The following is a 15324-nucleotide window of genomic DNA, read 5'->3' on the forward strand; positions in this document are numbered from 1 at the left end:
TGACAGCCATTTTGCAAATGAACCCCCCAACAACAAAGAGAAGTCAGGATGTTTTGGGGAATGGTGGGCTACTGTCGCCAGTGGATACCCAACTTCTCAATTATCTCAAAACCATTGATAAAGCTAACAGGTAAAGAGATTAAGAATGAACCGTACACCATAACCCTATCCAAAGAAGAGCTTGAGTCATTTATGGAATTGAGAGAGTGCATGTGCAGGGCACCAGCTTTGGGTATGCCTGATTACACGAAACCTTTTCTACTGTTTTGTCATGAACGTGATGCTTGTTCTTTTTCTGTCTTAACCCAGGTCCATGGAGGTGCAAACCGCCCTGTAGCATATTTTTCAGCTACCTTGGACTCCGTCGCAGCAGCCTTCCCAGGTTGTTTGCGCGCAGTTGCAGCAGTTGGTCAAAGCCTCACGCAGTGTGAAGGCATAGTGATGGGACATCCCTTGACAGTAATGGTTCCACATTCAGTTGAAATTTTGTTGACTCGAACTAAAACCCAGCACATGACAAATGCCCGACTTACCCGATATGAGACAATCATTTTGGGGTCGCCTAGTGTCTCACTGAAGCGATGTACTGTATTAAACCCAGCAACTCTACTTCCTGTTGAAAGTACTGAGATTAATAATGAAGAGGGAGTAGAGCATGACTGTCTTGAGGTGACAGAACTATGTACCAAGCCCTGACCTGATATTCAAGGTACGCAGTTAAAGGAAAATGACTCCATTATGTTTGTTGATGGATCCTGTTTGAGAGACTCAGTCGGAATGCAGAGAGCAGGTTACGCTGTATGTACCATAGCTTGTATCATCGAAGCTTCCTGGCTCGAGAGAGTGTATTCCGCACAAGTGGCAGAATTAATTGCCCTTACTAAGGCATGCCACGCAGCTGAAAATCTGAGAGTCACTGTCTATACTGACAGCAGATACGGATTTGGAATTGTACATGATTTTGGCCAGTTGTGGTCACAAAGAGGTTTCATGACCTCTTCTGGTTCTCCTGTGAAAAATGGTGAACAAATTAAGGATTTGTTACATGCGATTCAGTTACCTCTTGAAATTGCTGTGGTGAAATGCAATGCTCACGTTAAGTCGCAAGACTTTGTGTCCATGGGAAACGGCTATGCAGATCAAGTCGCAAGATTTTGCGCATTGAACTGGATATCGTTCAAAGATCATTGGGAATTGTTACCGCAAACTGAGAATGACACATGTTTGAACCTTGCATTAAGGGTGGTTGATACATTAGACGAGCTAAAGATACTACAGGGTCGTGCTAGCAAAGAGGAAAAACTTTCCTGGCAGAGAATGCAATGTGTAAAAAGAGCAGACGACTTATGGGTCTCAGAGGAGGGGAAACTGGTTTTGCCAAAAAGTCTTCTGTCACAATTTGTGAGACTCTACCATGGACAGGCACATCTTGGGAGAGATGCATTGATCAGGTCTTTCAAGATTGACTGGTTTAACCCAAAATTCAGACATGCTGCAGAGGTTACCTGTCACAGGTGCATCATCTGTCAACAGATGAATGCCAGAAAAGGGACTGTGGTAACTTTGAGCCACATAGGGAGAGCTGGTGGTCCATTTAGCAAGATGCAAATGGATTTCATTGAGATGCCTGTTTGTGGAGGATTGAAGTACGTGTTGGTGATTGTGTGTGTTTTCAGCCACTGGATTGAAGCTTACCCCACACGTAGAAATGACAGTCTCACAGTTGCAAAGCTGCTGCTTAGAGCACTAATACCCAGGTTTGGGTTTCCGGTCTCTATAGAATCAGACAGGGGTAGACACTTCGACAATGAGGTGATTAAGCTCTTATGTGCCGCACTAGACATTGAACAGAAGCTGCATTGTAGCTACCGTCCTGAAGCATCAGGACTAGTAGAACAAATGAATGGTACCTTAAAATCAAGAATGGCGAAGATGTGCGCAGCTACCAATATGAAATGGGCAGATGCATTGCCCTTAGTACTGATGTCGATGAGGAACACCCCTGATAAGAAGACAGGACTATCACCCCACAAGATCCTTATGGGTAGAGCTATGAGGCTGCCCAAAGCACCTGCAAATGCTCTTGTGAATATTACGGATGATATGGTGTTGGACTACTGCAAAGGTTTGGCTGATGTGGTTCGCTCTTTTTCTTACCAGGTGGAAGCTAACACATTGCCCCCGATCTGTGATCCAGGTCACACCCTGCAGGCAGGTGACTGGGTGGTTGTCAAGAAGCACGTGAGAAAATCGTGTTTGGAGCCACGCTGGAAGGAGCCATATCAAGTAATATTAACAACAACCACTGCTGTGAAATGTGCAGGCGTTCCAAACTGGATACATGCCAGTCACACAAAGAAGGTAACGTGTCCAACTGATGAGGAACTTGAAGTTTGCGACTCAGCAGTTCCAGAGAGGGAAGTCTCAGGGCCTGAAAATAGCCAAGAGAGAACTGAGACTGCAGGAGAGCCCACTGAGAACAGCCTTGTCCCTCAAACAGTAAACGAGTTCGAGAGAGGTGACAGTGTGCCTATCTCAGTAGAGGCAGCAGGAGAACTAAATCAAGGAGAGGTTCTCCCAGAAGAAGACGTCTACGGGTTAGGGCTTGAACCCGTTACAGATCCAGAAGAAGAAGAAGAAGGGGAAATAGTAGAAAGAGATCAAAGTACACCGTCATCCCGTGGGCCAGTTGCAGGTCCATCAAGAGAAAACACCATAGTACAAGAGAAGGGTGCTGTTCAGCATCCTGAAAGAACAAGCAGGAAAAAGACGCATAAGGGAGATAATTGGCCAGAAAACCAGGCTGCGAAAGAAAGAGTTGCACCAGGGGAAACAATAACAGAAGAAACTGATACATCCCGAATAGAGGATCTAAGTGAAGGAGAATTGCAAGGCGAACGCAGATTGAAAAGGAAAAGAACTGCAAACAGAAGGTACGCAGGTCCTGAATGGGCATATGCAACAACATCTGAATGGCGACAAGAATTCTTAGCATTCTATTTTGATCGAGAAGTACCAGGCCAATATTACGGTACCTGAAATAAATCAGAGAAAGAGACTGTGTTAAAACCGAAATTCGAAAAGGAAAATAGAAAGCTGAAAAACTAAGAAAGAGACTTATAAACTACCGGATGTGACACTGATAACCTGAATTGACTTCGAAAACCCGATTATGACAAGCTGCTAACCTGATTTGACAAAAGGGTCCTGGAGTGAGTGAAACGTTGTGAATACATGAAGAGAGAAAAGAGACTTTTACATTAGAAAAAAAAAAAAAAAAAACGGAGAAAAGAGAGTTTATATCGTCCTCAAGTTGATTATTGATCTACTATCTGATTCTTTCCAGACATGGCTTATAATAGAGGTAGTAATAAAAAGGGTAAGGTGTGTGGTTGGTTAAGTCTTAAACTAGGTATTGTGTGTGCGATAATAATTGTAGGTGTGATTGTGGGAATGCCGTGGTTGGATAAGAAAGTGACTAACAATGCTTCAAAACCTGAGACTACAACACTAACACCGTGGGAAAAGTTTGAACAGGATGCAAAACACTTGCATGATGGAACTAACTCAAAAGGAGAACTTTCCACTAATGTCTTCTATCGCTTGCTGAATGAGTACGTTGAGACCACGGATGCGAAAAACTGTTAAGTGTGTACAAAGATTCCTTCATCACTGCAAGAGGGGGTCACTTACCATAGCTTGCCACTAACTTACGGGATAAGCTGTAGCTTGCTATTAACAAGATTCTATAATCAAGAGCATGTGCAATACTTCTATTCAAATTTGGATGTAGTGTTTTCTTTTGTGCCTATGATTGAGTTTCTAAACAAGCTAGCTAAAGAGCATAGTATAAAATTAGTTAGAGGTTTCATTGAACCAACGCTTACATTTGGAACAGCTTAAGCACACCGTAACAATCTGAATTGCTTATTGACACCTGTAGAGAAAAGCTTCTTAGATAACACTGATGATAGACGCAAAGCATTGAAAGAAAGATTAGAAAAGGGGCTAGAAAAACGCACATATGCAAATGATTATGCTTACACTACAAAGGATTGGATCAAAAAGAAAACCCACTGATCAAGAAACTTGCTCACATTTCTGCAAACCCTTTTGACCGCTATCCGCAGCCCATCACAGCACTGACCATGTGAACCAACTTCAACTGTGACAAAGAGTCACAGATCAATAAGCAAAAAAAACAGCGATTTAACAAGTCCAAAATATATGGAGTAATGACACTACCGCCTCGCTATCCAAAACACACCGCTGTCAGAAGTAATCTGACAGCCAGAGAAGAGAAAACTGTAGCTCATGGCCCGGTCCAGACGGGAACCGTAGGTGTGCGCTTAGTTTTTTTCAGCTCCACTGTACATGCATGTTAGACCTGTGGCCTACCTTCTACACTTGCGATGAGGATCGAGGGCCTGCGAGTATGTTAGTGCCACCCGCCTTGCAAGCAATGTAAACAACAGAGATGATCAGCCGCCTCCTTCAAAGGGCATGTGGAGAGAATGTGAACCGCACGTGCCCAGCTGAGCCTGCAGCCTCGATTAAGCACTGCTGTGGGGTCTACTTACCACTATGACCTGAATTACTCCACCTGGCTCCCAGTCTTCTGACCATTGTCAGGGCTAGGCCTGACTCGTCCCCCCAACATGCAGTTGCCTTGCTCCTGGTAGTGTGCATACGCAGGGCACCACACTCTGCTGAGAGGCGCTCCAGCTCAACACCAGAAAAGTACATATCACATGTCACACTCCTTAGGGAGGGTCCTACACTCATTTAGTGAACTGATGATCCTTACCACGACCCCCACATGGCAGAAAACATACGCCAGCAAGATAAAAAAATATTTTAGAGCCATAGGAGAAATGTAAGGTACTGTCAAGAAAATCCATCTTGCTACATTTCGCAACGGAAGAAGTCTTTAAGATGTTTGAAAATTTTCCTGACACTGGCACAGATGAGGACTACGAAGCTGCCAATGCTCATGATGATCCATAAATGAATCCTGATTATGAAAGCTTTAAACTATGACAATTAAGGCAAAGATAAGGTGAAACTATTTCTATCCACGATTGTATGAAATGGCAAGCATGTGCACATCTGATGACCTCAATACAGGAAGCACAAATAATACATGTAAGTAGATTTTCCATACTGGGACAACTCATCCTATGTGAACCAGGGAAGAAATTGGAAGATATATTGGTGCTGGCTCGCTCGCATGAACTGTCAGACAGCAGGGCAGAGCAAATTGAGATTGCACTCATGACAATGAAAGACAGCTTAGTGGCTTCAGTATCAATACAAAACGGAAGTTGCATCAGTGGTGCAAAACAAACACTAGCCTAAATCAATACCAGCTGACGCCTGAATCGCAAAGGTAAACTTAGAACAAACGTCTAAGTTTACACCAAAAGTCCAAGTTTAGACAAAAAGTCTAACTTTACTCATAGTAAAGTAGGACTTTTGGTCTAAGTTTAGACTTTTGTTTAATAGTAATAATAGCACCCTGTCTGTATCATCCACTACATGTTTCCTCCCTTATTACTCGAGGAACTTTAAGATCATTTTGGTAGTTTACTGAGTTTTGTTTCAACAAAGCTGGGAACACCGTATAAACAGCTGCTTCTGTAACTGATGATAAATTCACTTTTCAACATGTTATTGAAATAAGAAATTCCAGCAATAAGAACTATTTGCAGTCCCAGAACACCTCTATTACCTGAAATCAATACTGTATTGCCTGCTTATCCAAATTGTGTGATCCTAAGCACTTCATTTCATAGAGCCTCTTCTTTCTTTATTATCAGTTATGAGCTCAGTTTTAAATGCTTGAGTTCTGGATGTGCGCTTGTACAAGTACCTCTTATATTTGATTTAATATTCTGTAATGTTGCTCCATCTATAATAAGACTTTAGGCCATGTTTAAGATTTACATGACTGCTGATCTGCCTCTTAGTTCACTGTTAGCATTGTTGTTGGTGGATGAGCCGTTAGGTTTTTGAAAACTATCACTTTTAATAAATGTGTCTAAGCAGTGATATAATCTGATGTACAAAGGCAAAACACTTCTGCGTGTTAAAGAAATAAACCTTCTTGAATTATGAAGGGGTTGTAACTTATGTTTACATTACGTTTGTTGCAAAACATACATCCCAAAAATGTCATGGCTTAACGTGAACACGGACTGTTAGTGCCAAGCCAGACCCATTCCTCAGCTCTGTCTTGGCTAACCCTATTAATTTGCCTGTGCACCCTCCTCTATTTGCGCCGCAGGCTTAGTACATGGGGCGTCAGTCACTTGTCAAATAATTTGTAAAAGGAAAGAACTAGAAACATGGAGCCCTGGCTACATCCACAAATTTGACAACTTTTCCATCAAGGCTTCTTGTAGCAGAGACGAAGAAGAGTATGTGCAGTGACAATACATTTAAAATAAATGATTACAGGACAGGGAATCCATGCTGTTGTGTTGTGCGTGACCATACTTAAGAGTTCCCAGAAAGAATTACCAGGTTGAGGTAGGATGAGGAGGAGTGTGGCCTTATGGATGGGGTGGGGGTTTGGTGTGCAACACCCCTCAAATGTGTTTTTGTTTTGGTTGTTGTACCTGGAAGTCCTGAGTCAAGTCTGTCTATCCCATTTTTAGGTCGAGTTTGCAAGAGCTCTGACCTGTTGTAAGTCTTGTAGGGTTTAAACCACACCCATCGCACGCCCATCACTATCACTCATTCGTGGGCTTGTTTAAAAAATCCTTTGTTATCATTGGTAAAAGCTTTCCGTTTGTCCCTCCTTGGGGTAATTTGGTTACCGCCTTGGACATCGACCCTGTTACACGGATTATTGCACGTTTGCCGACCGGTTGACTGCGAGCAAACATCTTTTTTCCTTTTGTGTCTCTCCTTCACGCCATGGCTTTTTGAATCTGCTTGCTTATGTAAACTGTTTTACTTTTCATTTTCGATGTAAGTGGTAAGAAAAGTCCAGTTAGGAATTTACAACGCTAATAGCTCTAACTCAAGCAAACGTGAGACCCATTGCATTGTAAATGCATGTTTCTCATTGTTGTTATTTCCCTAAGAGGTGTTAACTTGTTTATATTTTGGACCAGGATCCTTAATATATACATTGACCTGTTAACCAAAAAAGTAGCACAGAGGCATCAATAGCATTACTATGTTTACTATAGGGAAACATTTACTACTTTCTGGAATTCACAAACATTGGCAGCTGTAGGCTTGGAAATCTGCACCAGTCTCAAGCTTCCAGGCATACTACTAGCAAAATACGAATGGATGTATGCTTTATAATAGTCTAACCAGTGGCGATCACTCAGGGTAAACTTTTAATCCATCATTTCTTTGCCCTCCATGCCACTGTAAACATGGACCCCATTAATGCAATTTAGTTCTGACCCTGTTCCTCGTGGAAACAGTCCATTCTGAACCTTGATCATCTCACTGCTCCATGCTGCAGCCAACTGCTTTTTTATTTGGGAAATTTGAGATTCATACACCCAGAACTCACTGACTAAGCTACGCCCCTGCTCTTTACTTGAACCCTGCCTGGTTGCCTTTCTTTGTGGCAGGATATGCAGCAGGTTATGTAGGGCAGGATTAGCATTGGCTTCATGATAATGGATACACATGGTGATGGGGAGACATCATCCAGTTTTTCACCTTGATACCTTTTTCACATTAAATGGATAAATTAAACTATTTATGTTTGATAACAACTTGTCCTCAGCAAAGTCTGATTTAATAAATCGTAAGTGCCCATGTATTTTTAACAGATCCTATGTAAAGTGCTGTGAACCCCATTGGGTTTAGTCTACGCTGTATAAAGCTGTATACAAATATATAAACAGATATTCCCTGTCTTGCACAGGGTCAATTAAACTTATTACTCTAATTTCAGTTTAATGACCTATTCTCTCACTTTTCTATGTTTGTATGTTAGTACGTGTCAGGTAAGTGCTGATGAGTGAAAATGATAACTGCAGACTTTTTGGACATGATTAAAAGGGGCACTCAAAAATTGGATGCAGTTGAGCACCTATTAATCTGTGTGCCCCAACTAGCATTTTGAAACTTGCCGTCTATTATGGTTGGCACACCAAGGAAAGAGAAAGCATGTGTGATATGTGAGACACATTATCAGGTGCGCAAAATTACATTCAACACAATTTCTTCATGTGATTTGCCATAGGCTTTTCCTGACGCAAATGGACCAGAGCAAGAGTTTCAATATTCACTCAAAGTTCCAGAAAAGGTCAAAACTATGAGCCCTCCTGCATCAGAAAAAAATCTGAACCTGCCAGACTGTATCATCTTCCTGAAACAACATTGGCACTCCACTGAAGTAATCCAGAAAAGATCGCCACACCACCAGATTTGCCCTTCCTGCTATGGAAAACCTCAACCGACAGCTCCAGACATGGCCAGGGCCAATCTTCTGCAAAAAGGTTGCCCTCTCCGCACCACTCTGCATGCTAAATTTGCCAACAAAGAGGAAATCATCCAGATAATGCAGCACCATTTGGTGCCCACTCCATTTAGTAAATACCCATTGCAAAAACGGGCTTAATGCTTCAAACAATGCACAAAAAATAGCACAGCCCATGGGCAAAAATCTGTCAACATAAATTTTACCCTCAAGTTACATGCACATGGCCAGTAATGGAAAGGCTTCTGGATTTATCTGCAGCAGCCGAAAAGCTGACTTAATGTCACCTTTTGCCACCTCAGCTCCACACCCACAACCCCTGACCAACTTGATTGCATCATCCACCAAAGCATACACCACCTTGGTATCTTCAGGTACAATAAAGTAATTAACAGAAGCACTCTCTGGCCATAACAGATGGCAAATCAGTCAGAACTCACCCTTTGCCTTTTTGGGTACTACCCCCAGCGGTGATATGATTGGGCTTTCTAAAAGGCAGTCAAAGAAAGGGCCCACAATCCTGCCTCAACAAGTTCCTTCTCTAGTTTGGCTGCCACTACATCTGGTGCTGACTTTGCTGACCGCAAATTGTCAACCCACCTCTGTCCCCTGGGGCCCTGGTAACCTACTCGAAAGCCCTCCTGAAAACCCCACTCCAGTTTCAGTGCTCCATCTCTGACTGGTATTTTGCAACAGCCATGGCAGTAAACACCCAACGGTAATTGGCTTATGAGCCTTTTGGCCCAGAAGAACCTTATTGACCCCTCCTCCTGAAGGCATTCCATTGTTAAGAGGGGCTGGCCAGTGTGAAGCACTGCATAACAGGATGCTCCCCCTCACATTTTGACCAATCATGTTTGAACTTAGTGATGACTAGAGCAGAAACCTTTGTTAAGGGTCCAGCAAGCCCCCTGTGTTAGTGCCTGTTGGCCGTGACCCATTACCCACTACATGCTGAGCATGATGGGGTTGAAAGGGCTTGTAAGTGATTGGAAGGCCATATGGGATCGAGGCCATTGATTGCGTAGAAGACATTCATTGCATCCACAACTCTGAGTCATCATCACCCCAAGTTTTATTCGGGTTCAATCTTACCCTGGCTCCTAACTCTTCATCACAACTAAGCCAGGCATAACCCCCAAAGTGCATCTGAGCCTTCTTTTTAATGTCCATGTACTTAAAAAAAACAATGGCTCTGTCTGAATATTTTTCACAGTAGATGTTAGCATAAATCAAGAATGCTGAAGTTCAGTTCTCCATAGTAATGGGAACCCTTGGGCCCCAGGCCAGTTTCCATTCCTCTTCCTTGGACCCCCCTCCTTAGCTTCAATGTCCCTATGTAAAAGCTTGAAAACATCTAAATATTTCTGCTTCCATATTCAGTTTTTTGTCTTGTTTGACACATGTGACCCAAGGGGCATTGCCAGGCCCGAGTAGGGCAGCTGTTTCCTATGACCCCCACTGTCCTTGTTGTCATCCATCTCCACATCCTTCCCCGACCCAGAGTCTGTCTGGACTCCCGTGTCCTCTGACCCTTTACTGCTAGTTGGGTCTAGATGATCATTACCTCCTTTTGCAACTTCTTTATGTGCTCCTGCACCCTTAATCATCCCATCGCCCACTCCCACTGATTTACACACTTTTTTGCTAGCCCCACTTGGTGTATCCCACACAGCCATCATTTCTTCTCACCTGATGGTGCGTGTCTCGGGTATCCTCTGTCCCTGGGAGGCCTACCCCAAGCCTCCTTCCGCTGCTCAGTGGTGCTTCCATCGTCAGCTCCTGACTTCTGAAAAACACCACCTGATGTCTCTGTTGTAACACCTCTCCTGGCATCCAGCGCTACAGGCACACTCACCTCACCCTCATCATGCAGTTCATCTTTCTTCCACTCATCACATCCAATCATCATAATCCAGTTCAAATTCATCACCACCTGTGTGCGCATCATGCACAGTCTCAGTCTGACACTTCTCCACCATGCACCACAGGCACTGACATGTCCTCCATTGAGGATATTTCAGCCTGAGTGTTTTGAGATTTCACCCTTTAAGTAGGGAGAGCCACCGGAAACTCTCTGATGCCTTCAGACCAACGTCCCAGGGCCATAGTGTGCCCCTTTGGTGACTCCAACTGCCTGCCATCCTCACCTGCTGGCCTTGTTGCTCTTTCCACCACCTAACTGCAGCACCCTGGCAGGTCCGCAGTACCACTGGGCCCTTGAGCAGCATGAGCTCTTGACTCTGCATAACCCCCTTGGCCTTTGTCTGGCACCCATAACCAATAACCACCACTAGTCTGATTACCTGGACTGGCCCACAACTCTTCCGGATCTGTCACTCCCTTCTCTCTCCAAACCTGGTAACCTTGCTCTACAGCCACAACTTTGTCTGCACATAGGCATTGCCAGCACCCTTCTGTTTCCTCTATGACCCTCCCTTATTTGGGCCTCAAAATCAATGTGCTGCCATGTATTAGTAGCCACTCCTCTCCCCCTGGGGCTTTCTGGCCAGTGTGAGTCCTCACACACCAAATAGGAAGGACCCGGCCCCACCGGCCTGTTTGAGCTGGCAGCAACCACCATCTGCTGCACCAGTGGCCCACTGTCTCCTTTTGACACTAGCGGCCTGTCCTTCTGTGTGCCCTGTGTTTTACCGGCAGGCCAACAACTGGCTCTGCCATTACATTCTTGGTGAGGTCCAGAGATACCTTAATCCTCGAGGGCCTGCCATCACTCTGTGCCCCAGCAGCCTCCATAAGTGCATCCGTGCGTTAATGCCCTGGCCCATCTCCCTCTTCAATGGGCTTTAAAAGGGAGGACGCTGCCCAAAAAATGAGGGGAGGCAACAAAGCCTTCCCGCAGCCTTCTTCAAAGATGTGCTCCGGCTCCTCCCCACCACACTTACTAGGTGTTCCCGGTGGAGGGGAATGGGTAGCAATTGTGGCTGCGATACCCCGCGATGCAGCACTTCTCGGACACCACATCCCCACCAAGGCCCCATCCAGAACACCGGGCCTGAGGAGGTCTGTGCAGGCCACAGCGCTACCAAAATTCTACAAAAATGCCAAACGTTCCCAGTAATGCTACGAATAATCAGGAAGCGGCTGATTCCGTCTTTCCTGACTCCTTATAACTCCTTATAACACCAATATAGATCCCACCCACCAAACCACCTATCCTGCCGTCCTCTGTTGTCACAAAGATTCCCAGGGGAAGACTAGGCTACACCCTTCACTTCCCCTGGGATCCTTCATATGGGGTAAATTAGAGGGTATCTGGGAAATTGAGTGAATAGACAAGAATACCTGCAGGTGGGATTAAAAATAAAGAGGAGCAGAAACCTTAAAGAGAGTAGTAGCAGGTAAAGTCAACATTTACTTATTGATATTCATGATTTTTGGGGGGTTTGTTGAATAAATCAAAGCTGACCTCTTGTATTCTCTTTGGAAGAGGTGTTCAGATGGAAAGAAAAATCCATCATCTGAAAATGGCTGCAGAACAGACACACTTCACTGTGTAGAAAAGGCGACGTCCTTCAGCCAATCGTATGCAGTGACTTCAAACTAAGTAAAGTAATATCAGTGTGCCATGCTTGAACTGGTATGTGCTGCAACTTGGATGCACACTTTAATATGTAAGTAGTATGTAAATCATACTGTGCAGTCTTGCCCCTCAACACAATAATGATTACAATATTGCCCTAGTGCTGACAAAGAACTGACTGCATCCACACCTAAAAAAACATTTGCTAGCAATCTTAATCATGTCATCTAAGTGAGCTCTATTTATAATGAAATCATGATGTCCGCTCAGGGCACTGTTATTGACTTTGTACTTTTATCAGACAATCTCTTACGAAGAAGCAATACATTGTGACGACTCCTCAGCAGGCTCCAGACAGTGTTCTGTAATCGACTGTGCTATTGATTATACTTTGATTGTTTTACCACTCCCCTCATTTGGTGACCTCGAAGTGCCTCTATAAACCACATTTTCTGAAACAGTTTTTGGTCCACCATATGTAAGCTTTGTTTATGGTTTTTTACAGGTGGCAAAGAAACCCAACATGATGTATGGAAATATAACTCCTCTATCAACAAATGGATCCAAGTCGAGTACTTGAATTTTGGTAGATGGCGGCACAAAATGGCAGTCCTTGGAGGCCGGCTGTACGTGATCGGAGGCTTTGATGGAATACAGAGGGTCAACAGTGTGGAAATATATGATCCTTTCCATAACTGTTGGGCGGAGGTACTGCAGGGAACTTTGTTTAGTTTTTTCTTGAATCTTGCTCTAATAAGAATATGTTGTGAAAATAAATGCCAAACTGTGTGCCACTGCGGGGTCAACGGATATCATACCAGAAAAACAGGAAGTCTAAGTGGTCTTATGTGATTTTGATTTTATAGCCAAAATCCACAGTAAATCGAAATGTGTGTTGATCTATTTCCCATCTTCCATGCCCAGCTCTGCTACCTACGCATTGCCTCCAATCTATTTCAATGCCCATAGAGTGATATAAGACAGAAATGTAAGAAAAAGAGTGCACCAACAAGGTGGTGGGGTCGGGTAACTTCAGAATCAGGAGTCTATTAAGGAATTTGAAAGGAATATATTGGGTTGATAGTTGGTTCTTTATCTGTTTTTCTACGGTTCTGCCACTGTTTCAGGGCAACAGAGGAATATGAGGAGTGGAGGCCTTTTGCAAAGAATTCAAATGTGGATTATTTGGGGGAAAACATTTTTTGGTTGCTCTGCTGGAGAGGTGGTGGTTTTCAATTTTGCACAATATAATAGGAAAGAAATTTCTATGCTACACCACAAGGGCAAAAGCGCACTTCACACTTTTGTTGTCCATGATGCAATATGGGGCTGAGAAACTAAAACAAACGCAGGCAACATGTAGGGTAGGTGTAGTTATATGTTCCTAGGGAGTCATGACCGAAGAAGCTACTGTTGATGAGAACAATTACCTTATATTTGTCCCTCTTTAGGTCGAGCATGCAGGCGGTCTGAGGTTTTGTAATCTAGCTATGGGCTTTTAACCACGCCCACCACACGCCCATCACTATCACTCATTCATGGGCTTGCCTTTCAAAAATCCTTTGTTATCATTGGTAAATGCTTTACCTTTGTCTCTCCATGGGGCGGTTTTGTTACCACCTTGGACATCAAGCCTGTTACATAGATAAGTGCATGTTTGACTGCAAGCGAACTTCTTTTTCCTTTTGTGTCTCCCCTTCTCATTCACACTCATGGCGGCCGTGGCGCTTTGAATTGGCTTGCTTATGTCAACTGTTTTACTTTTCATTTTTAATTCATGTGGCAAGGAAAGTCAAGTTAGGATTTTACAACGCTAATAGCTCTAACTCGAGCAAACGCAAGACCCATTGCATTGTAAATGCTTGTTCACACTTGCTAACTCTGGCAAGTATGCAACAGTCACTGTGTGGACATACTGAAAGCAGTTTAGTTTCACAGTACAGTAGCTCAAATAAAGTTTGCTACAATACTACAGGAGGCTGGATACTGAGGCCCTTACAATGGTCTCTCTCTTGCTTGAGAAATCCAGACATAAAAAATTCCTTTGTATGTACTTTAGGTGAACGTAGCTTGGATTTCATGCCACACCAAATTAGTACACAAGTGTGAGTTGATGGTTGACCAGGACACTAAGGTCTTGTACTAAGGTGGCTACTTCCTAGGGGATGGCTGCAACAATTCATTCCAGATGTGGAAGTGGTCATAGAAAAGAACAGGTATGCTTTTAGTGGGGTTCATGTTAAGGCCCCTTGTGTTTAAACCAGTTATTGACAGCAAGGCAACAAGATCTGGGTTAGAGATTTTCTGGGGGTGATGGACTGCGTGTTCATGGCCTTGAAAATAATGGAGGACATGTACTGGACATGTGTTTAGGGATAGGAAACCGGTTCCAGGATGCTTGTTTCCAGTCTAGGGAGGACCTGACTTGGCAGTTTGGGGTGAACTGTTCCCCTGGGGAGCAGGATCAAGACTGATTTACATATGACTGGGCCCAAACTGGGGTGAGATGATGAGCAAAATAACCATGGATTAAACCCAGATCTGACTGGGGTGAGTGTTTGAAAAGTTTCAGCACTCCGTCCATCATTTTATTTTGTGGTGTTTTTACAAATTTTTACCAGAATTCATTGACTCCTGGCAGTTTCTCGACTTTTGCTCCCTTTTGCTCCCTAGCCAGGTGGGTTTTAACAATACCAGCTCAGTTGTTATGACTGTCATTATTAGAGCATCATATCAGACGTTACTCATGGCAATGGGGATTGAGGCGCATTAATGACTAATGACTTTATTCACAGAGATATTTATTTGAGGAGTTTCATATCCATTGCATATTTCCAGTAGACAAAACGCCATAAGAGTCTATATTAATGAAGGACGCAGTCGACAGCTGAAGGGTGAGGCCTGTGAGATTCCCTTATTTTTCTCTCTTTCCCTGTACCCTATTTCCCATTTTCCCCTACGAAGATTACATTATCACAGTAGTTCACACTCTCCACCCTGTTCCTACCCTCCAATCAACTTCACAAAGCATAATCCACATTCTTCAAGGCAATTCTGCACATAGCAAAAGATCTATTATAAAGCAACTATAGCCCCAGCGTGAGGATCAGATCAATAGCTCCGGATTTAATGACTGTGCCACTAATTCTCCAACAAAGTCTGCACTCCGAAACAACACTGTATATTCCCTCCCAAAACGAGATTTGACAGTGGACCTTTCCCATTAAGAATGGAAAGGCCAAATGCAGTGTCCTCCCCATCACATCACAGACCATCAAAACAGCATATATTGATATCAATCCTCTGTAGTCTTGTGCAAAGCCTA

The 15324-nt window shown here is 43.7% G+C and overlaps 1 protein-coding gene across 1 annotated transcript in view; it reads left to right on the top strand.

The window, feature by feature from the left end:
* KLHL6 (kelch like family member 6) overlaps positions 1 to 15324 on the top strand; it is a 1417570-nt gene that overhangs the window by 1159089 nt on the left and 243157 nt on the right. The window contains exon 5 of the mRNA XM_069213706.1: positions 12505 to 12707. Coding sequence (XP_069069807.1) covers positions 12505 to 12707 — 203 coding nt within the window. The remainder of the gene's footprint in view (positions 1 to 12504; positions 12708 to 15324) is intronic.

This window comes from Pleurodeles waltl, chromosome 11 (assembly GCF_031143425.1).
Source record: "Pleurodeles waltl isolate 20211129_DDA chromosome 11, aPleWal1.hap1.20221129, whole genome shotgun sequence".
Classification (NCBI taxonomy): domain Eukaryota; kingdom Metazoa; phylum Chordata; class Amphibia; order Caudata; family Salamandridae; genus Pleurodeles; species Pleurodeles waltl.